This window comes from Lotus japonicus, chromosome 1 (genome assembly GCF_012489685.1).
Source record: "Lotus japonicus ecotype B-129 chromosome 1, LjGifu_v1.2".
Lineage (NCBI taxonomy): Eukaryota > Viridiplantae > Streptophyta > Magnoliopsida > Fabales > Fabaceae > Lotus > Lotus japonicus.
In genome coordinates this window covers 54,489,813-54,515,394 of record NC_080041.1, presented here as the reverse complement: position 1 = coordinate 54,515,394, position 25,582 = coordinate 54,489,813, and the positions used below count along the sequence as shown (strand labels likewise).

The 25,582-nt window shown below is 37.0% G+C and overlaps 1 protein-coding gene and 1 long non-coding RNA gene across 2 annotated transcripts; one reads left to right on the top strand and one right to left on the bottom strand.

Moving 5' to 3' along the window:
• The first annotated feature begins 7,367 nt into the window (after window positions 1–7,367).
• LOC130728802 (uncharacterized) lies at window positions 7,368–10,554 on the top strand. Its single transcript, XR_009015787.1, has 3 exons — window positions 7,368–7,651; window positions 8,460–8,537; window positions 10,053–10,554. It is a non-coding gene; the product is annotated as an uncharacterized LOC130728802 (long non-coding RNA).
• A 1,245-nt stretch (window positions 10,555–11,799) lies between these two features.
• On the bottom strand, window positions 11,800–17,009 carry LOC130728791 (calcium-dependent protein kinase 26-like). Its single transcript, XM_057580364.1, has 8 exons — window positions 16,416–17,009; window positions 15,346–16,249; window positions 14,443–14,586; window positions 14,184–14,336; window positions 13,661–13,776; window positions 13,271–13,438; window positions 12,866–13,090; window positions 11,800–12,245 (listed from the first exon to the last, which is right to left on the bottom strand). The coding sequence occupies exons 2-8, from the start codon at window positions 16,217–16,219 to the stop codon at window positions 12,117–12,119; spliced, it is 1,809 nt and encodes a 602-aa protein (XP_057436347.1). The 5' UTR covers window positions 16,220–16,249; window positions 16,416–17,009; the 3' UTR covers window positions 11,800–12,116.
• Window positions 17,010–25,582: the final 8,573 nt, after the last annotated feature.

Here is a 25,582-nt window from a genome sequence, read left to right as displayed (position 1 = left end):
TAACCGACATAAAATATATTAATGGCGATTTAAAACGTCAAAAAATGCACCACATATACTAAATTAACTTATTTTATCAATGAGGAAATTGAGAGCTACAAAATATTTTTAGAAGGACCAAATTCAATTCACCCCTATTTTATAAAGACTAAAAACATATTTAATCCTATTTAATAAACTATCAAGTGTTTGTTGGAGTGACATGGCACGAACATTCAACGTGATTGGTTGCATGATGGGTCGAGGTTGGCATGTGCATCTTCCTTGCGTGAGCTATCATTATTGGACGATCCAACGGTTGTCTATAATCTGAACCAAAAATCAGCGTCGTCAATGTGAGTCCAAAATCCAAATTATTCTGCACATTTTGAGGGACCCACGTTATTTTCTTTGGAATTAGAACTTTTCTGACCCCACCTAACAAAAGAAAGAAACATGATACATAATATAGAGACAACAATGTATATTTTTATTTATTTATTTATTTCTCTTTTGTTTTGGACACAATGAAGAGGTAGTTTTTTTTATAAGCCATGAAATATATATTGAAAAAAAAGTAAAAGGGGTACTTCAACTCAATACAAGTAGGAAGAAAAGAAAGAAAAGCTAAATGCAACAACATTTACAGTAACATAAGATCCTTCTACTACTAATGTTATCCCACCACCTCCTTGAAGAAAGACTTCAGAAAAAATGACTCATTAAAACCTTACTATGAAAAACCTCATTGAAAAACTTAATGAAGGAAAGAGAGTACAAGTGCTCCAAAAATCAAAAGAAAATCTCCAAGAAGTACTAGAAAACATAACAAAGGAACTGAAAGTCAAAAACAAATGATCTAACTCCCATTCCAAAAAAAGTAAAAGGGGTACTTCAACTCAATACAAGTAGGAAGAAAGGAAAGTAAAGCTAAATGCAACAACATTTACAGTAACATAAGATCCTTCTACTACTAATGTTATCCCACCACCTCCTTGAAGAAAGACTTCAGAAAAAATGACTCATTAAAACCTTACTATGAAAAATCTCATTGAAAAACTTAATGAAGGAAAGAGAGTCTCCAAAAATCAAAAGAAAATCTCCAAGAAGTACTAGAAAACATAACAAAGGAACTGAAAGTCAAAAACAAATGATCTAACTCCCATTCCAAATCTTCTAGAGAAGATCAACAACTAAGTGTCTCCCTCAATAGTATACCCATTGAGATATACTGCCACATGAATTGGATTAAAACCAGCATGATATCCTGCATAAAAAAAAAGGTTCACTTCTCCCTTGACAATAGCAGTAGAACCCACAAACCAAATCAAAGCCTCCATTCCAATAAAATAAATCATCCTCCCCATAGTTATGACAAACCAACATGCCCCTCCCGCACAATGCAGATATACATAACAGGGGCTCTTTGAAACACGCAGAAACAACATGAAAGAAAATTTGGCCCTTACCCACACCAAATCCTTCAATTTAAACGACTCCAAAAATTGAACCTGGTGGCAAGAATCGAGGCCATTCTCATTCTACTGGTGTTTATCTATCAGCACTCCATAAAGCTTTATCAAATGGACGTCAAAAGTGTCTTCCTCAAAGGTTTCATCGAAGAAGAAGTCTATGTGAAGCAACCTCTAGGTTTTGAAGAACCATATGCAAAAGGTCACGTCTACAAGTTGATTAAAGCACTGTATGGGTTGAAGCAAGCTCCAAGAGCATGGTATGAGAGACTAAGAAACATTCTCATGGAGAATGGATTTTCAAGATGTTAGATTGATAATACCTATTTCAGAAGAAAATCCAAAGACGATTTCATTATGGTTCAACTCTATGTGGACAATATCATCTTTGGCGCAACCAACGACAAGTTGTGCAAGGAATTCTCAGAGCTCATGCAAAGTGAATTTGAAATGAGCATGATGGGAGAACTAAAGTTCTTTTTAGGTCATAAGATAAGACAAGAGAAGGACAAGACCTACATTCATCAGACGAAATACATCAAGGATATGCTCAAGAAATACAATATGGAAAAAATCAACAAGATGAGCACTCCCATAAATGTTGGGTCAGTGCTAGACAATAATGATCAAACCTCACATGTAGATGCGACGAAATATCAAGGTATGATTGGATCCCTACTATATCTCACATCCAACACACCAGACATTATGTTTAGCGTATGTCTCTGCGCAAGATTTCAAGTAAACCCGCAAGAATTTTAGATATTTAATAGGTACTGCTAATCTTGGTCATGTGTATGAGAAAGGTGATGATTTCAAGTTAAGAGGATTTTGTGATATTGATTATGCCCGAGACAGAATTGATAGAAAAAGCACTAGTGGAGGATGTCACTTTCTTGGACAATGTTTGATCTTCTGGACAAGTAGACGACAAAGCACTAATATGTAGTTGTTGGATCATGTTGCACTCAACTTCTCTAGGTCAAACATCAACTGGAAGACTACAACATCAAGGAGCACAACATTCCACTATTTCAGCATTTAAGAACAAGCACATAGAAATCAAGCATCATTTCATCAGGGATCATGTTGCAAAAGGGCATATTGATATATCATATGTGCACACTGATGACCAGCTTGCAGACATCTTCACCAAACCTCTTATTGAAAACAGATTCACCTATCTAAGAGAGAGTATCAGTATGCATCCTGTTCTCTAATTTTGTCTATATCGTCCAACAAATAAATCCAGGGATCGTTTGAAGAAGCATTGTCTAAGCTCAAGACATGCATTGTCTAATACATCAACTGCAACGTCCATCTTGATCGTCTTGGTTCAACTATTCATGAAAGGATAAGTTCAAACGCTACTAAAGACCTTTCGTCTACTAACCCACGTGACCAGCTTCTCAAGGGTCATGTCGCATTTAATGATGAATAGTTGCTGAATAGATTTCTCTAACTCAAGGGATTTTTTTCATTAACTTTTATTCCCTTTCAAATTCTTTAAAACTGTACCCATCAGTTGCTTTGAAAACCTAAATCCAAAACATTTTTCTCGCCGTCCTTTCACGTCTTTTGACATAGCCTCCATTCACCATCTCTCAACTGCCTCATATCATGTCTCTTGAATCCCCTCTCAAATTTCTTTTCCACCCACAGACAAACCTTTCCTCAAAGAAACTTCTGAAAAATCCTCCTTTCTCAAATGGTTGGACCAAGCAAGACCAAGAAATCTGCCAAGAAATAAAAGAATGTGAACACTGAACAAACCAGATCTGAAGAAAAAATGAAGATCATCAACAGTCATCTAGAATGAACCGTTGAACAGAGAAGGGTTCCAATGGAACAGATTGGCGCACCACCTACCTTGAAGTTGGGAGAACGAGGCATCGTCTCACCTTGCCATCTGGAGATGAAGATTTACAGCAAGGTTAAAATGGTCGGAATAGACCTCTTTCTCCAACAGAACTGGGGAAGCATGTTTGACATGTCAAAGAGGGAAGTATATGTCCCCTTGGTAAAAGAGTTATATGACTGCACAACTATTACATCCCAAGGAATCATCAAGACTAGAATGAACAATGAAATAATTAGTCTTGATGTCCGAGAAATCGCTACTACCCTAGGGGTAAATCTTTCTGATGGTGAAGAATACTCCAAGGATTGGGACTTAGATTTTGATGACGCTGACTGCACATGGAGAGATCAAAAGAAGCCAATAGTCACCGAAGCTAACAACTTGCTGGAAGAACTAAAATTTGCTAAAGGTGTTGTTGGAAAATTCATTTTACCCAGAGAAGGCTCAAGAAATCACGTCAACTATCATGCCAGATATGCACTATACAAAATCCTCAAAGGAGTGAAAGTTAATCTTGCGCATCTCATTTGGGATTACTTGATCAGCTTCATCGCAAAGCCAAATAGCAATCTACCTTTTGGATCACTGATCACTGTGTTGATTGAGAAGAAGAAGATTGTAAATCTTTTTCTGGACGAGAACAATCGTCTGAAAGGAGGCATGATACTTTCAACACCAATAAAGGTGTCTGATGCACAGAGAATGGGTCTGAAAATAGATGATTCGGAAATTCTAGAAGAATTTGAAACCAAGAAAAAGAAGAAGAGATTAAGGCTCACGGAAAAGAAAAAGAAGTGGAGTCTGAAACTACTGTTTGGGTTTTCAGTTTGTTCGCAAGAGACGCCTCCAATCTATGGTGAAATCCGCGTTGAAGAAGAAGAATGGAGCAGAGGTTTCTTGTCTAAGAAGTCATACACTTTCTTGGATCGTCTGACCACAAGTATTGATCAGTCAGACTTTGGCTATGTTACATACAAATGGAGCAGAGGTTCCTTCTCTAAGAAGTCATACACTTTGTTTGCTCGCAAGGACATTCCACCACCTTCTCCAAAAGATTACTCCAACTGGCAGCTCCACGTTCATCAAGGCTATACTCGATATGCTCCATATCGTTATTTCAGGGTCCCTTGGGCTTTATAGCTCCTTGGTCACACTAGTAATTCATCTTGCTGCCTGCAGGCTTTCCCGGCTCGAGTCAAACGGAGGCCATTTGCCTACGATTCTCTCTGCACTTTGAAATCAGCATGGAGGCTTTGCCAGAACTATTTCAGATGATTCCTTTCAACGCTCAATCCAAGGAAAAGGAAGACTATGTAGTAGAACCTGCTAATAGTAATGTTTCACCCTCAACCTCTGGATGGAAAATTGAAGAAATAATGGAGGAAGAAGGAAGAACTGAGCTGCACCACCAAACTGTTGATCCTGATTTTGCTCAAGATTACAGAGAATTCAAGTTCGATGTGTATGACAAGTTGGATGCCATCTTCAACCTTCTGGAATCTCTCGCGAGGAACTCTGGCTGAAGCAAAACTTCTCTATCCCTATCTCTTTATTTGTTTTATTGGTTTTTGTTAATGAAGTAGTTGGATTTACGCTTGAATTTATCGTTGTATTTGCTCTATTCTTGTTTTTATGCTTCTCTTGTGCGATATTTTTTAATATGTCAAATAAGGAGAGTAGGGAAAAAGTTTGCTTAAAATTTGATTAAGATCATATGAATTTTTTTTTAATGCTAGACGAAGCCCTTAAGTTCATATAAGGAAAGAGAAAACGTCAGGCTAAACGTTTGTAAAAATTTCATCTTTTGAAAAGGACGTGCTTAAAGTATAAAAGTTAGAGGGAGCACTGAATAGAAAACTCAGGGGGAGCTTTTTACACGTTTTTCTTTTCAAAATTGTCATCTTCAAAAAGGGGGAGATTGTTAAGTTCAAACACTAAATCTAATCGCCTATCATCTTTTGTACAATAACAATTTCAAAGACATAAGTAGTATACAAAAAATTTTATATTTTAGGAACACTTATATCCATCGTCCATGCATACGATATGTCAAACGATCTATACAAAATGGCGGATCAAGATCGTCTATGAGGAGAGGATCGTCTGAAGACCAAGCATCAGTTGTGGAACACAAAATATTCTCAGACAAACTTGGAGAAGAAGTTTGAAGGGAAGAAAATCATGTGATGCGACAAAGCTCAATGGCCAAAGCTCAAAGTACGACGTTGTCACAATCAAGCTGCTATATTTGAGTCTTAACGGATAGAAGTCAAGACCAAAGCTACCTACCAACCGACATAGTACTTTTTTGGGTAAAAGGTCTTCATCAAACAGTTACATGCATTTAATGCACCTTCCAAGGACACTAAAAACATCGTTTGATCCAACGACTACAATCTTTGTGAAGGACAAGTTTCAATGGTTACATTTCTCTCTCACAGAAGATCAAGGAGTATAAAAAGGATGACTACAATCTCCCCCCCGTATCTTTAAATTTCTTCTCAAAAAATCCATGACTCCTTCTTTCACCACCGTAGGGTCCTCCGTCGACTCACCTTCCAAATTCAATCCATTCACTGAATTAATACGCCTCCTCCAATTAACCACCCTGTGAAAGAAACTAGAATTAGCATCTCCCTCCTTAAGCCACTGTATTCTAGATTTTTTTTTTTCAACAGAGATTCATGTAGACTTGTTACTCTCCAAAACTCCCCCATTAATTCCTTCCTTTCAGTGGCTTCTTCCTCTGTAAGGATTTGTGAAGCTACCAAATGTTCAAGTTGGTTCAACCTCCTGACCACCTCCTTTTGCTTTGAATTAATATCACCAAACACCTCTGCATTCCACCCTTTCAACAAAGCCTTCAATTTTTTAATTTTTCTTTAAGAGCAACAACACCACAATGATGAATTTCGAAACTCACCCAATTTGCTTCCACAAATTTATGAAATCCAGAATCCAAATGCCAACAATTAAGCACACGAAACGGCTTGGGCCCCCATTCCTGATCTAAATGTTTAGGGACCTTCGGACAATTATCAGAGACATCACGATCCAGGATCTGCTGCACACTGTGAGGCCACACAGATAACCATTCCAAAGAGACCAAGCACCAATCTGTGAGACCCAAAATTTAAGTTATAGAATTAATTAATTAAATTCCTAACCACAATTAGGTTTCGATGTATCGTGAAGGAAACCTGAACAAGTGTTTACTGAATGGAATAAATTTATGAAGGAGAAAGTTCAGGAAAAGACTAAGAATAGTATTAAAGTCGATATAAGTTATAGCGCGAGTCTTATTCGCTTACGCCGAGGGCAAGAGCGTTAGTAAACGATTAATTTACTCCTAAAGCACTATAGGAACTAATTCCAAAAATCTTCAAAGAAATATAAGAATTTCTCTTATTCATTTCCATGACAAGTGTTTCGACACGAAACCCTGGAATGTACGAACGTCCGATTCCAATTCTCGGAAGTTTGCCGAAACTGAATCTCTGATAGCTCAAGAACCTTAAAATAAACTGTCGATGGAGACTTTTTCTATTCGGAGCTTCAAACGAAGATTCCACACGCGTCACCTATTTCTTTCGATGTTTCTAACATTTCTTCAGAAGGAAGTTTTCTCATCCGACATCAATTGCAAAAAGTAGTTTTGCGGCATATTTTGAAGCAGACTGCGTCCAAGCCACTTTCTCACTTAAATGAACCCGATGCAAGTATCGTCTTTCTTGGAGCGACACTTAGCTTAGATGCACAATATGACAATGTCATATTTATTCTAAATGTCTCGAAATTATTCTTTAGCTCAATTTTTACTCATTACTTTGTCCATGGATCATTTTAATTTTCTCAAAGTGATCCAAATTTATATTTTATTATTTCATAAAGTTCCTCATAATTTTTAAGATAATAATATATCATCCTTATATTTTTCTCTTAATTCTACGAGTTAAATCCTATAGTGTCTAAACCAATTCGTACCGGTAAATATCATTTTATAATATATATGGATGTATACATATATCTACTCTCCAGTGATCATTCTCTACGTCTCTTCCTTCCCATTTTTCTTTATTTCCGTTTCTCTTTTCTTCTACAGAACCTGCGTTCTCTTCTTTCTTTCTTCCACTTATTTTGATCACTTTCATTTTCTTTTTCTCCTACAGCTCTAACGCTCTTCTTCCTCACATAATCACCTTCTCTTTATTTTTTTTCATTCATTTCCTCCTTATTTTCCAAGAGAGGCCGAGAGCAAAGGGAGGAAGAGGATTCAAGCACCGTTTCTTCGTTTCTTGACCGATCGTCGCACTGACAGTCGCTACGCGTAGACCTCGAGGTATAGATGTTATTCCTTACTTCTGATCGTCAATTCTGTCGCTTTTCTCTATGTTTTTCTGTGCTCAAAGTTTTGAGTTTTTTGTAAAACTGTCCAAATAACTTGATTTCAGTATCTAAACTTATTGCCTACATGCCCAAGAGCATGAATATCCGGTTGTTTTCTGCCGAATCTCGCCGAATCGTCGCGGAGCTTCAATTCTATGAAAATACCCATTTTCTGACCAAAGCTTCGTTCTTTGGATTAAAAACTCTCGACTGAGCTTAGTGCCAGTAGGATTAGTTCTCATAAACGTCATGCTCATCAAATTTATTTTTTAAAATTCCGACTTTGAGTCTTCGAGCTAAAAACACTGACCAAAATACCCCTGTCTTAGTTTTCGACCCGATAATTTTTCTGAGAGTTTCCCTGGCCTAGATATCGTCTAAGAATACCTAGGAATTAAATTTGATCGAAGAAAAAGTTCGGGAAACCCTATTTTGATAGTGCCGAAACTTATTTGCTATGGTACCGTGTCCAAAAATAATTTTTGGGTCTGTATGACCTGAGTTATAGCGTAGCTCTCTCCGTTTTCGAAATTTTGGCTTTGGTTTCGTGTCATTCGTAGCTCGAGTTATGCACGTTTTAGCGAATGAAGTGTTTTTGTACAAAACTTGAATCGAGTCAAAACTCATCCATTCGGGGAAAGCCTTCCATTCGTGCCTAAATGTTGTACTCTGAAGCTTCTTGAGCTTTGTCTAAACGTTAGTTAGTATTGTTTAGATTGTACCGACTTATTTTGATTGATTTTTGCTTTGTTTGCTCTAAGGTTCGTTTATGGAGACCTTGGGCTTCACTGAGCAAGCTTGTGAGCGTGACTTACACCGTGATTCTGGAGGAACTAGAGGTTAGGGCAACTTACTTATTAGCTATTTGTATTATAGGCGTCGATAACTTCGACTTGAATATTGCTTGATATTGAGGATTGCATTGAATATTGTTTATCGCTTTGAATTGGAAAATGTTTTCTGGAGGCTTCGGCCGAGTGAACTTATATGAGACGTGTGTCTCCGTTTTCTGAGAGGTTTCGGCCGTTTACTGGTTTCCGTCTTATGATTTCCGCACTGAATTATTGTTATATTGATATTGTTATTGAACTGAGCTATATGCAATTATTTCTGCTGAGTTTATGATGTTTTGCATATGCTCTATTGAATTGTACTGATTTGAGATAGTACTTGATTATATGATTTCAGAGTGTGGGGAAAACGTGATGTTATGCCATGCTAATGACGAGGTTTGGGAAATGTTAGGCAGGCTTTGACCGGAGGTCTAAGCCATAGTTATTTTAGGATCGAGACCTTCCCGGGGAATTACTTGGGTTTATTGGGATCTTTTTACTTATAGAGTTTTGGAACAAAAGAGAAACGAAACTTGACTTCATAAATGAAATTCATAATGCATTAACCAAAGATAGAACATCTTCAAATAGTAATAACAATTTCTTGGAAAAGACTTAGGATCTGAAATAAGTTTGAAAACGAGAAGTGTCGGCGATCCTAGCGTTGTGACTGGGACAGTCACTGAGTGCGGATGACACTCCTTGCTCCTTGAGCATTTGGTTCAGTCTTCAAGAGGATGAGCTGTTGTGACGAGAAGTCACAGAATGCGAGCAGCATTCTCTCTAATTGTTGATGAGTTGTTTGTCCATCGAAATGGTGAGCCAGGGTAACTTGAAAGGTCACTGAGTGCGAGATGCATTCTTTTGCTCGTGGAGCAGTTTGGTTGGCCATCGAGACGGTGAGCTAAAGTGACTAGGAAAGTTACCAAGTGCGACTAGCACTTCTTTGTTTACCTTAGGGTATTGTAGAGACAATGTACTCTGGCTAGACACGCGTACCTTGGTGAGGAAGATTCGTTGTTTGGCTAACCATATTGCATTCATGCATACATTCTTGGAAAGTGTGCTGCTTTCCGAAGGACGATCTCAGATCGGACTTCATTGGAGCGAGATGCTTCACAGGAGCGTGCTGCTTCACAGGAGCGAGATGCTTCATAAAAGCGAAATGCTTTAGCGGAGCGAGATGCTTGGCTCGTCCCATCCCTTGAGATGGTGACATTTTATCCGGATCATCTTTTGAGCATGACATTGCATTGGCACGCCATGCACCTAACTATATTTGTTGATGTGTTGAAGATCCAATTGTCATTTGTGATTTGATGTCGATAAACATCGTTATATATCTTGATGATTTGATGTTGATAAATATGCTATGTATATACCTTAGGGTAGGAAATACATAAGTTATACGTATATATATATATATACCCTCTTATTCTTCAAATGTTGGTTGTATATCTATTGTATACTGTAAGTTGACCATAGCGCCTTGGCTTTGTTTGTATGTCTGTGTTTGGGCAGTCGGCCAGCTGCCAGACGTTCGACAACTGGTTTGTGATGATTCGTCACTCGGGGAGGACCAGGAGCGTAATGACCATTACTGAAGTTTCGACGAGGACTCGGACTGAATGCAAGACCAGATGAGGATCGATGATGGAAGTATAGGGTATGGGTGTTTAGAGCCTACTAAGGTTGGGTGTTAGTGTCATAGCTCTGATTTTCATTTCTTATTTTGGGGCAGGGTAGGTCCCCGACTATTAGCTTTTTGTGTGGTACTCTTCCATGAGGATCACAGGGAGTTTATCGGACGTAGGAGGTCCTTTGGAGGCCATTTGGGGCTGACTTACTTTCTTGGAGGACTGTATTTATAAAACTTATGACTCTGGAAATGGGTCGCACTTGTTTGCCTGCGGGCACCACTTTCAGTTACTTGATGTTACTTTCCGTCACTTGAGGACACTCGTGACGATGATTTTGGGTTGCAGCGAGGGTTGTGCTTTTATTGTATATTAGTCGTTGTTAATCGCGAGTGGGTTGAGTCTTTATTTCGACAAGTCTTTTTATTTAAAAAGAAAACGAAAAAAAAAATACATGTTTTTCCGCTTCATTTTATTTTTGAGTTACTAAAATGACACTAAAAAATCGGGGTGTTATAATCCAACGGCTCATTGCAGTACCATTTGGTCGGACCCAGGTGAACTTTCTCCCTGTCATTGGAATATCAACTAATTCCATAGCATGGATAAATTCATTAAAGAATTATGCATCCCTCCGATCAAAAGATGAATCAGACGACATCCCTCTTCTTTCACCAGCCACTCTCATAGCATTAAAGTCCCCAACAACACACCAACAGGCAGGACTGCTCGTCTACTCCTATTCCTCCATTCAATTAGTTCATCCCACAACTGACGCTTTTCCTCTGTATTACAAGGAGCATAAAGTAAACATTTAATAATATAACAGTCTCACCCCGGTTTCCCCATCTACCTTTCATAGACAACCATCTTTACTTGCATCTGCTTTTTTGAACAACAAAACTTCCTTTTGCAAGGAACATCAATTTTCTCCTTGTTGATAATGTTTCTAATGACTCTTCCTTTTGCACTGCTCCCGAGCCCTCTGGTATTATAGCTTAGTACTTCCATCAGGACACCTGGTTCATCACCTCCCTAACCTCCATTTCAACCATACGACCAACAATCTCCTCTTCATCACCATCAAATCTTAGCCCCAACGCCTTACCCATATTCCACATACACCTAGCTTCATTTTCTCGATACTTAATCCAAAAGATTCCATTGCAATTCCTTACTCCTGAATCAGCCACAGATTCACCAATAGAAGAATATACCATTCTCCCTCTTCTAATTCAATGCCCCCTCCTCCCTTCTCATTGACACCGTTACGCTCAGTTTCCTCTATATATGCAGATGAACCAATGGCACCCACACCACTTTCTTTAATAGTTTCCAGTTGGATTTCTTTCTACCTAAAAACTCATGACAAACTTAACCTTAGATTGTTCATAGAACATTCCATAAACACTAACTAACTAAGTTATAAATCATAAATATTTTGAATCATCCTTCCTCAATAATTTCATTTTATAAATTGACAGGTTGAGTTGCAGAATTGTTAACGATTATCATCAAGTACACAAGAATTTTGGGATAAGTTAGAGTCTGAACTCTGATCTCTTTGTTCGGAATAAAACTCTGATAGTGGTATTTTGTACATTATAACAGTTTGAAGTTTGAACCGCAAGTGTGAAACATGACAAGTACCCGTTGAAAAATCCTCTTTACCAACTCTATAGTCAAGTCATTATTACATGTTGCACATGAATTGAATTTAATTGTTTTACGCTCTAAGAAGATGGATGCAGCTCTCACAATAAATGCTCCTGAGATGCCACTTTGTTATCAGAACTGAAAAGAATTTACTCTTGCCAAGATAATGTTTTTATACAGAAGATGGCAAAATCAATGATTTTTCTCAAGAGAAACTATGTTCAAGCTCAACACACTAGAGTGGAGAAAGTGCTAAATTACCAAAATTAAGAGAAACTCATTGACTATTTTCTTAACACACTGGTAGTGCCTCTCTAAATCCAATGCTAAAACTACTGCTACCCTTTCGACCCTTCTTACCCAAATCTGCATTGCCTCTCTGCATCATAGCTACAAATTCATTGTAGTCTATTCTTCCATCCTGAGAAACACAAGCATAACAAAGTCAAAAAAAAAAATGGAACTAGGAATTCCACCACAGCATAGATTTTGCATTAACATCAATCTGAAAATTGTGCTGGTCAAGATGTTAATTTAGTTCTCATTCTAATAGCATTAGTCCAGCATTAAGTAATCAAGTTGGGGGAATTAGTTCTCATTTTTTAAGTTATCAAATTGTGCTGGTCAAGATGTTGATTTATTTCTCATTCAAATGGCATCAATCCAGCATTAAGTTATCAAGTTGGGGGAATTAGTTCCCATTTTTAAGTTAAATTATTAATTTAGTTCTCATTTTTACTTTCTGTTTCCATTTTATATTTTCAGTTATAACGATGAAACTGCAACCTTGTTTTCACTTTGATTTCTGCTTTCAAAGTTTTACAACAATAATTTTCATATTTTTCTGAACAAAACTTGGAAAGCAAGAAACAAAATGAAAATCATGTGGTAGTTTTGTAATTAACACTGAAAACACAAAATGGGAATAAATCCAAACATGTCCTAAATGAGGGCCTCCTCCTCACAGTCTATGACATCCTAATTCTTAACCATTTTTATGGTTTCATGCATCATCTACCAATCATTAAAGTATATACTCACATTATCTTGATCAGCTTCTCGGATCATTTCCTCTAAACGGACATCGCCAAGGCCAAATTCTTCACAAGCTTGTTGAAGCTCATCTTGAGTGATATAGCCGCTTCCGTCTTTATCAAAATATGAGAAAGCTGCAACTAAATGATCTTCTCTCTCAACTTTGTTTAGATGCAACGTTGCAGCTATGAATTCTCCGTAGTCAATTGTGCCACTGTTATCAACATCTGCCTGTATCCCAAAATTAAACACAATTGGGATCGATGGATCAAATTAAAATACTAACAAATTGATTGATGATATTCTCTTCTGACAGGGTACAATACCATCCAATTTAATGGATGACATGGAGAAAATGTATGCTTTATGAAGTCAAGGAAATAAAGAAGATGATTCAAAACTACTACTTACAGCTTGCATTAGATCGTAAATTTCAGATTCATTGAGATTAGCGCCAAACTTTTTCAGCCCAATCTTGAGTTCTTCAAAGGTAATTTGACCACTATTATCTGTGTCTATCATCTTAAATATTTCTTTCAATCCAGCAATTTCTTCTTCAGAGAGATTCTCTGCAATAACCTGCATAGAACAATATAAAAAACTTACTAGAGAAATTTTTTACAATCTAAGCAGAAATTTTCCAAAATTGAGCACTAAGGTTTGATGATGACAATGATAATTTGACATATTTTACTTTGAAAATAAAATTAAGAATTTCATAACCTACTAGTTATCAATATCTAAATAGAGGAAAAATAAATACTCCTATGTGAGTGAGTTATGAATAGAAAAATAACTTACTCTAAGAGCCATTTTCTTGAGCTTGTTCATTGCAGTAAACTGCTTCATGCGACTTAAAACTGCTGAATCAAGAGGCTTATCTGGTGCTGCTCCATCAACCTGAATCCAGGGATGGCCTGCGAGAAATTGAGACCATCATTCACAAAGTGGTAACTGACATCAAGTTGAACAATGCTATGATAACTTGTACTCACATGTCAAAAGTATGACAACACTATGCTTGATATTTCATCCAAGATACATTATTTCCCATCATGTATTGGATAAAACTAAAACATTTCAACGTACTGAAATTCTAGTGATGATAACTTCACTGAATGAGTAGCTTTTAAAAATAAAATTCATCTCTAGTGTTGAAGTAGTATTCTTGAAAATTTTAAAATGAGCAAAATAAATATAACTAAGCTTCAGAAAAAACATAATATATAATCACATACAAAATATGGTACTGGAGTATGCTGTATGCTGCCTGATATCATTTTTTTCAATGGCATCTTAATGGGATAAAAATATAGAAACTTACGAAGAACGTCATATGCTGTTAATCGTTTTCTAGGATCTCTGACAAGCATCTTCATAACCAAGTCTTTTGCACTTTCAGAGATACTAGGCCAGGGATCTGACGTGAAATCAAGATCACCATGCAAAATCGCCTCAAATATATCTTGTTCCGATTCTATTAAGAAGGAACCAAAAAAAATTAATTTTTTTTAACCAGGAAATATACAAATTAAGCAAAAGATATTGGACTATAATGTGCTAGATATCTTAATAACTCTTACCACCCCAAAATGGAGGAACCCCACATAAGAGAATGTATACAATAACACCAGCACTCCACACATCTGCTTCTGGGCCATAACGCTTGCGTAGAACTTCAGGGGCAACATAATAAGGACTTCCTACCACATCATTGAAAATTTCACCTGTAAATGATGAGTGTAAGATGGTTAGCATAATGCAGAAAATTCATGTAATGCCACATGAATCATATTTAGTGAAGCATCAATAGCAGGATGCACTGATGCACAACAAACATATCCTCTTAACCAACACACAAACAAGTATCTTTTTCACCAAAAAGAACTTTTACTAATCCAAAAATAGCATTGTCCTTCACATTTTATTATGCTAATTACCATAACTTTGCTCAACATCAATTGCACTCAGAACTTCTCTTAGTGCCAGAGTTAATCTCTCATTGTTTTCCCTTCAGGAAAGTTTTGCGAGATTAGAAGAGCATTTTTTTTTTAAAAGTCAAATTGTCATGTCAAACTAATTAAGCACCTGATTGGTGTCAATTCAACAGAAGAAAAAAAAAGGAAAGCAAATCACTAATATGCTGCCACACAAAATATGATCCATAGATCATTACTTACCACATAGTGTAAAATTAGAAAAATGATTCTCCACAGGCAGAAAGCTACAGAAATTTAATTGCCAAAGAAAACAAGTGGTAAAGTCAAATTAATCCATCATTAGTACCGTATATATACACAAGCATTTGCATCCTGGAGATTCTCTATGATCACTACATACTAGCAAGTAAAATTATATTAATAGAGGCCCATTACTTTGTCAAAAATGAAGTAAAAAATTCAACAAAGAGAGAATTGATGAAATCCAACACACAACAAAATGTGGAAAGCAAACAATTGAATATGGAATGAAACATATTGACAAACCTGGTTTGAAAAAAGCAGACAGTCCAAAATCTATTGCCTTTAGGGGTGAGTCTTCCTGCTCATTGACGAAAAGAAAGTTCTCCGGCTTAAGATCGCGATGCATTACTCCGAGGGAGTGGCAAGACTCAATAACACCTACAATAGTCCTTGCAAGCCTAGCTGCTTTCCTTTCTGTGTAATGCCCTCTTTCCACAATCCTATCAAACAGCTCACCCCCTGCACACAACTCCATCACAACATGAACAGCCACAGCATCCTCATAAGCCTCCTTAATGGAGATCACATTGGGGCTCCCAGCAAGGTGGTGCATTATCTGAATCTCCCTCCTCACATCCTCCACATCCTCCTCTGTCAGCAGTTTCCTCTTTGCAATTGATTTGCAAGCATACTCTTTCCCAGTGGCTTTCTCCGAACAAAGGAAAGTGGTTCCGAATTGCCCTTGTCCTAGCTTCTGCCCCAAATTGTAAGACTCCTTCAGGTTACCCGTTTTTCGCATCAGAACCGAGTCTGCTTTCAGTCCTGCACTTGCTAGCCTCTTCACATTGTGGGGTCTCTTTGGTTTTGCAGGCTCTTCTGGTTTAGCAACTCCTTGATTCGTCGGTTCTGCAGGCGGTGATTTCGCCGTCTCATTGGCTTGAGTTGGCTTCACATTCACATTCACCTTCACCTCCTCCTTCTCCATTTTCACTACCTGTGGAGGCTTGTATTGAACATCACTAGTTTCTTTTGCTTTTGCTTTTGAACTTCTGCTTTTTTGTTTATGAGAAGCCTCTTTCTTGGCTCTGCCGCGTGACCACCAGAATGAACTTGAAAAACTAGATGTAAACGAACCTTCCTTCGAAGAGGCTCTTGATCCAACACAGTTGTTTCCCATCTGACACTATTCACTCCCCTTCCTAAACATCTATGCATACAAAAACAAAACCCAAATGAAAAATAATATAAGTATAGAATCCTAGACACGCAATAGAACCCATTTCATTTTTTCTCCTCAAATTGAAACAGAGAAAGAGAAGAAAACACCAAAAAAACACACACACAATTTGAAAAAGGAAACAATGTATGTTTACCTTATCAGCTCAATGGTGCAATGCCATTGATGTGGATTAACAAAGAGTGTGAACCATGAACATGCAAGTGTGCTGAAACAAGAGAAACAAAAATTGGAAAGAAAAACCCTTTCCAAGATTTGGGGAACACAGAAATCACACGCATTAATAGCAAGGACCCATGATTGATTAAAAAAACGTGGAAATTGAAGAGGGTTTAGGTTTGGAAGATGCAATGATGGAAAGTTTTTGAGGTGGGTATTGGAAAAAACAAAAATGTGATTGGGAAGATGAAACCTGAACGTGACAGAGTTTCATAACAATGATTGTGAACAACGCAGAAAGATGAACAAGGAAAGAGAGAAACAAAGACAGAGGGTGTTGTTGTACCGTTTTTTCTGTTATGAAGAATGTTTCAAAACAATGAGAAAACGCGTGCGAAGACGTTTAGGAAATAGGACGGTTAAGATGAGTGGTTGGATTAACGTGAACGGTCCTGATTTCATGGACTGAGTGATATGGTTGTCGTTGTTGGTTACTACGTGCAACCCGTAATGTTATGTTTGTTCCCTCCAGGGTGATCAAACCGCCGGCTGCAGGATCTCGCCGGTGATTCATTATTCTTTTTTTTTTTTTTTTTTGAGTAAAATACACTTATCCCCCTCAAGGTTTGCTAGAAAAACACTCCACCCCATTCTTATTCAAAATATACACTCAACCCCACTCATTTTATCAAGTTAACCTCATTCAAAAAGATGCTAACGGAATATTCCATTCAAATCAAAATTATTTAATGTAAACTTATTTTTCCTTTTTTTTCTGGTTATTGTTTTTTTCAAAAAAAAAACGTCACTTTCTAATATTTGACCAAACAAATATTCTCAATGCTTACATACTGTTGGAGCTGGTATATAAAGTAACCATTTTATAAAATAATTCAAGAATAAATATGTATGAAATAGTTTTAAATTAAAACTTATGATAAAAGTTCGTTAAACTTCCACTCCATAAAAGAATATAAAGTTATATTATTATTTTAATTAATTAATTAATTTGGATAATATGATCGCGTTGGTTATAACATGTTAAATTTTAAAGTATATATTACTTTTAGTAATTGAAAATGAGGGATGTTATTGATATATGATAAGAGAATTTTATTAAATAATATCCATACATTACTCAATGAATTCATGAGCAACATTTTTTTATAAATCTAGGAAAAAGAAATTTAATTAGTATTTATTTGGTGAAATTTTAATTAGTATGAAATTAATTTCGAAATATTTTTATATAATTCACTATTTATAAAAATCCTTTATAAACTGGGTATTACTAGTAATTGTGATGTTATATTCTTTTTTGTTGAAACTAACTTTTTTTTTTAATGGAACTGACGTTAAACGATTTTTATTTGAAAGTGAGGTTTTTTTTTGAAAAAAATAAAATAAAAAATAACCAGAAAAAAAAGAAATGGAAAAATAAGTTTACATTAAATAATTTTGATTTGAATGGAATATTCCGTTAGCATCTTTTGAAATCATTATTCTCTCCAACAAGATTTCATTTGGGTATGTTAGAAATCACATGGATTTCTTCAATGGGATCCCAAACATAGCAAGAAGGAGAATAGGAAAATTGATTCCAATATTCATTCATTATTAAAATTGATAATGGAAAAATACAATGTGTATGCTATTTATAGCACAACTTCCTAACTAACTATAATGGAAAAATACAATGTGTATACTATTTATAGCACAACTTCCTAACTAACTATTTCACTTCTAACAAACTATCAACTAACTATTCCTAATCACTAAATGTGATTCTTATATTTCTAATACCCCCCCGAAAGATGGAAGTGGTAAACATTAACACATCCAGCTTGGGAACATCATGACTAAGAACAAAACAATATCAGGTTATGAACACCATGAACAAATATCAACACAGCAAAGAGGAAAAGAAAACATATATGTGTCTTCTGTACAAACACCATGAACAAGCAATCAAGGGACTGAAGATGCAAAAGAGTAGTGCTTCTGTACAATAGACCAATTCAGTGCGCTTGTTGCATCTTCACATGGACAGGAGGTGCTTCCAGAAACAACAAGAAATAAAAGCACAGGATATGCAGCAAGGCTAAAACAATCAGCACTTTGGACAATTTTAGTCCCATCTCAAGACCTTGAGAAGCACCCAATTCTGAACTCTTAACAAGGTTTTGTAGCATATTCAATCTCTCATGAGCTGAAAACCCAAGCTGCTCACTAACTTTAGCTTCTGATAACCAACTCAAAAACTCTGCATTTTCTGCTTCTAACTCTGAATCACAGAAATCTCGACAGGAGCATGCTGATAAAGACTTACTTGTTGAACAACCACCATTAAAACCAGAACCAAAAAGAGTTCCAAAATACATAACAAAGTAAGTCTTGATGTTAAAACAGAAAGAGCTTTGACTAAGCTGCATCTCTGCTAAACTTATAGAGTTACTCAGTGTATGCCACAGGAGGTGAAGTGCATTATTCGAATTCCAAACAGTTGCTTGATCTATGGGATCATCTTCATTATTTTCAATAACTATTGTAGCTGAAGCATTAAGTAGAGTGTGAGACCCAAGTTTTTAAGCTTAGAATAAGTGGAAGAGATTTCCATTTACGATTAGGCTTGATGTATCGTGAAGGGAAAACCTGAACAAAAGTTTATTTAATGAAATAAATGTATGAAGGAGAAAGTTCAGGAAAAGTCTGAGGATCGTATTGAAGTCGATTTAAGTTATAGCACGATAGTTATACGCGTAACCTAGGTCAGAAACCCTAGTATATAGCTAATTTTCACTTTTAGGCACGATGGAAGTTAATTCCAAAAATCTTCAGAGAAATGTTAGAACTTCTCTTTTTCCATATATCACAATCGTTTCGAGGCTTAACTCTAGGATCTACAAACGTCCGATTCCAATCATCGGAAGTTTGCCGAAACCGAAACCCTGGTATTTCAAAACGCTAGAATTTCTCGACAATGGAGACTTTCTCTATTCAGAGCTTCAAATGAATATTCTACACGCGTACACCCATTTCTCTTGATGATTTCAATCTTTCTTCAGAAGGAAGTTTTCCATTCCGACATTCGATGCAAAAAGCAACTTATCGGGTAAAATAGTTTTATACCGATTATGCATTAGTCGCTAAAAATACAAGGAGGCTTCATTTTAGTTTTGGAATTCTTTCGCCAAAACCTATCTTAGAATTCATGGAGAAGGACGCCGGAAAAATCAGAATCGCGAAACTTTCATTTTCCTGCGATTTGCCATCTTCTATATATAGCAAGCAAGTGAGAAGAAATCACAAAACTCCACCATTTACTACCCACAAAGGCCGCGAGTTTGAGAGGAGAGGAGGAGGAGAAGATTTTCTTCATTTCTTGCTTGATCGTTGATCCGTTAGTTGCTGCTTCAAGGTTTCGAGGTATAGTCGCTAATCCTTACCTCTGATCGTTTTTTCCATAGCTTTTCTGTAGACTTTTCTGAGCTGATAGTTTATGGGTTTTTGCAAAACTATCCTGAATATTTCATTTCTGATTCTAAACCTCTTCCTTATGTGCCCAAGATCACTTCTGTCGGGTTAGATTTTCCGTTATGTCGCCGGAATCAATTTTAGCCTTAAATACCCATTTTTGGAGTTTTTGGAGTAAAGCTTCAACCTTTAGGCTAAAAACTATCGCCTTAGCTTAGTGCTAGTAGGATTAGTTGTCATAAACGTCGTTGGTGACGTCCCTGTCAAATTTGGTTTTTGGGATTTCAGTTTTGAAAATCCTAAGTTAAAAATCATGACCAAAATACCCCTGCGACAGTTTTTGATCCGATAATTTTTCCGAGTTCAGAATACCCTTAGTTACGGCTAATGATAGCATAGGAACCAAGTTTGATCGAAGAAAAATCGAGTCCCCTAATTACCTAAAGTGGCCGAGCCTATAGGGGGAGGAGGAGGAAAATTTCCTTTTCCGAAAACTTGTCCTTTCGCGCTAGATTATCGTACCTCGGAGTATGAACTACTTCGAGTAACCTTAGTAAGTATCAATAGCTTAGTTTTCGATAGATTCTGATAGTATTTCTGTGATTATGATTTAAAGGAGCTTTTGAGGAATTTCCTGAGGAGCAACGCTTTGCTTGTGAGGAAGAGTTTGAAGATCATCCTGGAATAACTAAAGGTAAGGGCAACTTACCTTACTAGCTAATGCTTTAGGTGTCGACGCATTCGACTTGATTTACTGTTTATGCACTCGTTTGTGTTTGATTGGAAAAATGTTTTCTGAGGCTTCAGCTGACAATGTAGATGATTCATCTACTGAATGTTTTTGAGATTGAATTACATGGTACGTGCTAAGTGGGTAATTTAGGATGTGTGATGCATGCTTTAAATGCTAAGTGCTATGTGGCTATTTTAGAATGTGCTGAGATATGACATGTTTGTTGATTGTACTGAGTTAACTGTGCTTTGCACTGATATCTGAGATTCTGAGTAGTGAGAATAGCGGGCAGGTCATGCCGATTTTATTTTGAGAGTGTTGAGGAAGTTTGATAGGTCGAACGAGGATTCGGGCCTTGTATGGTTTTAGTGGATCGAGACATTCTCTGGAGTCATTTGGGATTAGGAGATCCCGAGAACTTATAAGAATTGCGATAAGACAAAAGTGGAAGCTATTTTACAAGGAAAATTCATAAGACCTTAAACAACCTCTAAATCTTTAAGTAATGATATTAATCTCGAGGGAAGCTTAGGATGCAAATCTTAGTTTTTGGAAAACGAGAAGTGTCGTCGGATCCAAGTGTTGAGAAAGTTGAGAAGTTTTGAGTATGTTGATACTCTTGTGCTGTGGGAGCAGTTATGTCATTGGGCTATCCGAGGGATAAGCCGGGGAATTGATAGTTTCCGAGTATGTCGATACTCTTTGCTCGTTGAGCAGTTTTGACCATCGGATAGAGATGAGTCGGATGATTTGGAGATCATCATGAGATAATGTATATACCTTCGGGTACAGTATATCTATATGCCTTCGGGTACAGTATATGCCTTCGGGTACAGTATATCTATATGCCTTCGGGTATAGTATATGCCTTCGGGTACAGTATATGCCTTCGGGTACAGTATATCTATATGCCTTCGGGTACAGTATATGCCTTCGGGTACAGTATATCTATATGCCTTCGGGTACAGTATATGCCTTCGGGTACAGTATATCTATATGCCTTCGGGTACAGTATATGCCTTCGGGTACAGTATATGCCTTCGGGTACAGTATATACCTTCGGGTACAGTATATCTATATGCCTTCGGGTACAGTTTATACCTTCGGGTAATTCGGACATCGACGGGGGATATGATCGACCGTGAGGTTAGGATCGACCTGTTGACTGTCGGGCATGGCGGAGGGAAAAGTCGACCCGCAGGGTTAGGACTGATCCGGCTATGTCAAGGTTGTAAGTGACACTCGAGGGTTATGGTCGACACAATGCCAGTGTTAGGACCGACTCGATCGTGCCCAGCCTATTTCTTCCAGAACTGTCGAGATTGACGTTGCATTGACGTTTCATGCACTCTAATTATATCGTTATGTGTTTAGGGGAGTGGATGTTGATAAACATCGTTATGTGTTTTGATGAGTAGATGTTGATAAATATCGTATGTGCTTTGATGATTGAATTGTACTAGAGATTTGATAACATGCTATGTTTAAACCTTAGGGTAGACAATGCAGAACTTATATGTATATATACAACATATATATATACCCCTTATACTTTACCTGTTGTCTTGTATTCTCCATACTATATTCCGTAAGTTGACCCTTGCACGTGCTACCTGTGTTTGGGGGGCTATGTATGCCCTTTTTGTCAGATATCGTCGGTGGATTCTTTCGTGATTCTTCATCGTTCGGGGAAGACCCGGAGCGAATTGACTACTACTAAGCCTTTGACGTGGACCCGGACTGCAAGCATGACCAGATGAGAGTCGATGATGGAAGTATGGGGGATGGGTGTTTAGAGTCTACTAGGGTTGGGTGTTAGTGTCATAGCTCTGACTTATTCTTATTTTGAGGGCTTGTGTTGCTGACACTTGACCTATCCTTGTTGGGATTGTACATTTTGCCTACGGGCGTTACACTTTTCTTTCCGTCACTGGAGGTTACTCGTGACGAGATTGCTACCTACAGCGGGGGCTGTTTATATATTGTATATTAGTTTTATTGCCTTTCGCATTTGGTTTTTATTTAATTCAGTCTTGTCTTAGTTATTATCGGAAAAAAAATATTTACGTTTCTCCGCATTAAGTTTTATTTTGGTTACTAAAGTGACGCCACCGAAATCGGGGTGTTACATAGAGTGAGTGAACTTAAGGCTTGAAACACACATATAGTTGCTATACCAACCAAAGAGCCATTACTTAATCCAAGCATATTTGTTTTATGCAAGATTTCAAAATCACTGATAGCTGCATATATCAGTGCATAAGCTGATTCCGAAAGCTCTAAAGTGAATGTCAACCTATTTATCACCTCACAAGCAAGCATATACAATTTATCTGAGAACTCAAGTGCTTCATTGCAATGGTTATAACAGACAAACACCATTGTATCCTGATATATGTTCAAATTTGAAGCACCACCTATTCGTTTATCAATCAACATGAACTGAACCTGATCCAAACTGCTTAATGAGCATCTATCAATTATTGGAGCATTTACGCAAACACCTTGTGTGCAGCTTCTGAATCCACCAGGATCAAGTAAAATTGACTCAAAAGAATCTCCAATCATTGTGTTATTTTCACAAACACCTTTTGAGCAACACAAGGATCCATCCAGATCAAACTGAAGATTTCCTATCTCTGAGGATTTTTCACAAACAACTTGTGAACAGTCCCAAAATCCTCCAGGATCAAATGAAAGTTTCTTAGGAAGATTAACTATCTCAGAATAACTTCCACAAACACTTGGTGTGCAAAACCAAGAACCATCAATCTCAAGCAACAAGTTCGAATCATTCTTCCAATCAAAAGAGAAATTCCATAATCCTGGCCAAGACAATTGAGATTCTTTGATTGAAAGAAGGATTTGAATTACCTCTATGATCGAATTCTTCATGAGACACGAATCTGCTCCAAGATTGATCGCACCCTCACTGAAATCTCCAAAAACATAAGCATTGGTGGCTGGTTTCCATGCCGGAAATTGAATATCCCTATTGGCAAAGAAGGAAAGATGCGAAACAAAAGAAGATGATACAGCAGGATCGGTGGTAGATGCTGAATCGGAAGCAATAGCTTCTTCCACGACAGAAATTGATGAAGAGGAAGCTTCAAGAATTTTCTCTGGCACGGTTTCAACCATTGCTGAATCAGAGAAGGACGAACGCGAATAAGACAAAGATGAATCTGGACTGGACGATGAATCCAGTAGCAAAGAAGAACCAAAGAAACCCTTGCTGAAAGTGCCAAAAATGAATGGTTCAATCGCCGGTTTCCATGCCGGAATCTTGATTTCTCGGTCGGCGAAGAATGAAAAGGGGTTCTCAGCAACCGTTTCATCTATAGCAGAATCAAGGTACGCAGGGGAAGCAAGAAAGTGAGAATGCAGCACAGAATCTGAATCTTCGACCTTCACAGTGGACGCTTCCTCCATGACAGAACCAGAGCTCATGACTGAATCAGAGAACAGCGAAAGAGAAGATGAATCTGTGGCGATGTCTCCAAAATCAGCGACCAAATCAGAGAAATTGATGGAAGATAGTCTTGCAGTGGTTCTCGTAGTGGTGCTGCGGCGGCAGCGCTTGAAGCTACGACGAGCAGGTTGGAGGAAACGCTCGTAACTCGGCGACGGCGGTGGCGGAAGAGGCGGTGAGCTTCATTGGAGCTCTGATACCATGTTAGAAATCACATTGATTTCTTCAATGGGATCCCAAACATAGCAAGAAGGAGAATAGGAAAATTGATTCCAATATTCATTCATTATTAAAATTGATAATGGAAAAATACAATGTGTATGCTATTTATAGCACAACTTCCTAACTAACTATAATGGAAAAATACAATGTGTATGCTATTTATAGCACAACTTCCTAACTAACTATTTCACTTCTAACAAACTATCAACTAACTATTCCTAATCACTAAATGTGATTCTTATATTTCTAATAAGGTATACAATTTAATTTTTTCCCCAAAGTATCTACATAGTCGACAGCCCTGAAACAAATCCGTGAGACTTTGAGAGCACTTTAAAAGGATAAGTCTCTCCCAACAAATGTTTCTTCCCTATACACACTGCCTAGAAACTGAACCCTTGAACTAGATGCTTAAGGAGTTTAATTATTTATCACTTGTGTTACACCTTGTTGGTGTATACAATTTAATTTTTTTAAATGATATACAATTTTTTTTATGCTAAATGATATACAATTTAATTTAATTAAGCTTTTTCATGATACTAAATAAGTAAATATTAAGTTAAAAAAAATAAGTAAATATTTATTCATTAATTAATTTAGAAACCTGATTGAAATAACTACAAAATATGTTATAGGTTAATGCAATTTATTCAAAGAAAATACTTTTGCATAAGTTTTCTTGTAAAGGTTGTTCATGTTATTTACAACAGTTTTTCAAAATAAACCCCAAATAGTTTATAAGAATGTTATAAATTACTCACTTGCTATTTTTTTGCATAAGTTTTTTTTAGCACTAGCTTATTTGTTTACGCAACAAGAAAGTTAATTCCAAATGGGACTTAAGTTTATTTTTTTCTGGAAATGGAACTTAAGTTAGAACTTTTTTTTAAGTCCAAATATTATTAATATTTAATAAAGAATGAAGAGACTAAGCTCGAAAAGATAGAGGGATAACAAAAAGAAAAAAACTACAACCATCCACAAGAATACACAATCTCTTAATCACTCTAAAAAGAGAAAAGGCTAAATTACAACTTTGGTCCCCGACGTTTACTAATGCCACGATTTTGGTCCCTCACCTAATTTAATTACATGGATGGTCCCCGACGTTGTAGGCTGTGTAACACCCCGGTTACTCAACTGAGGAGTCACATTAGTTACCTAACAAAATCTAAGGACTATTTCGTAATCCTAAGAAAACACAATATATTTTTTTTTCCTTTTCGAAACAACTGAACAT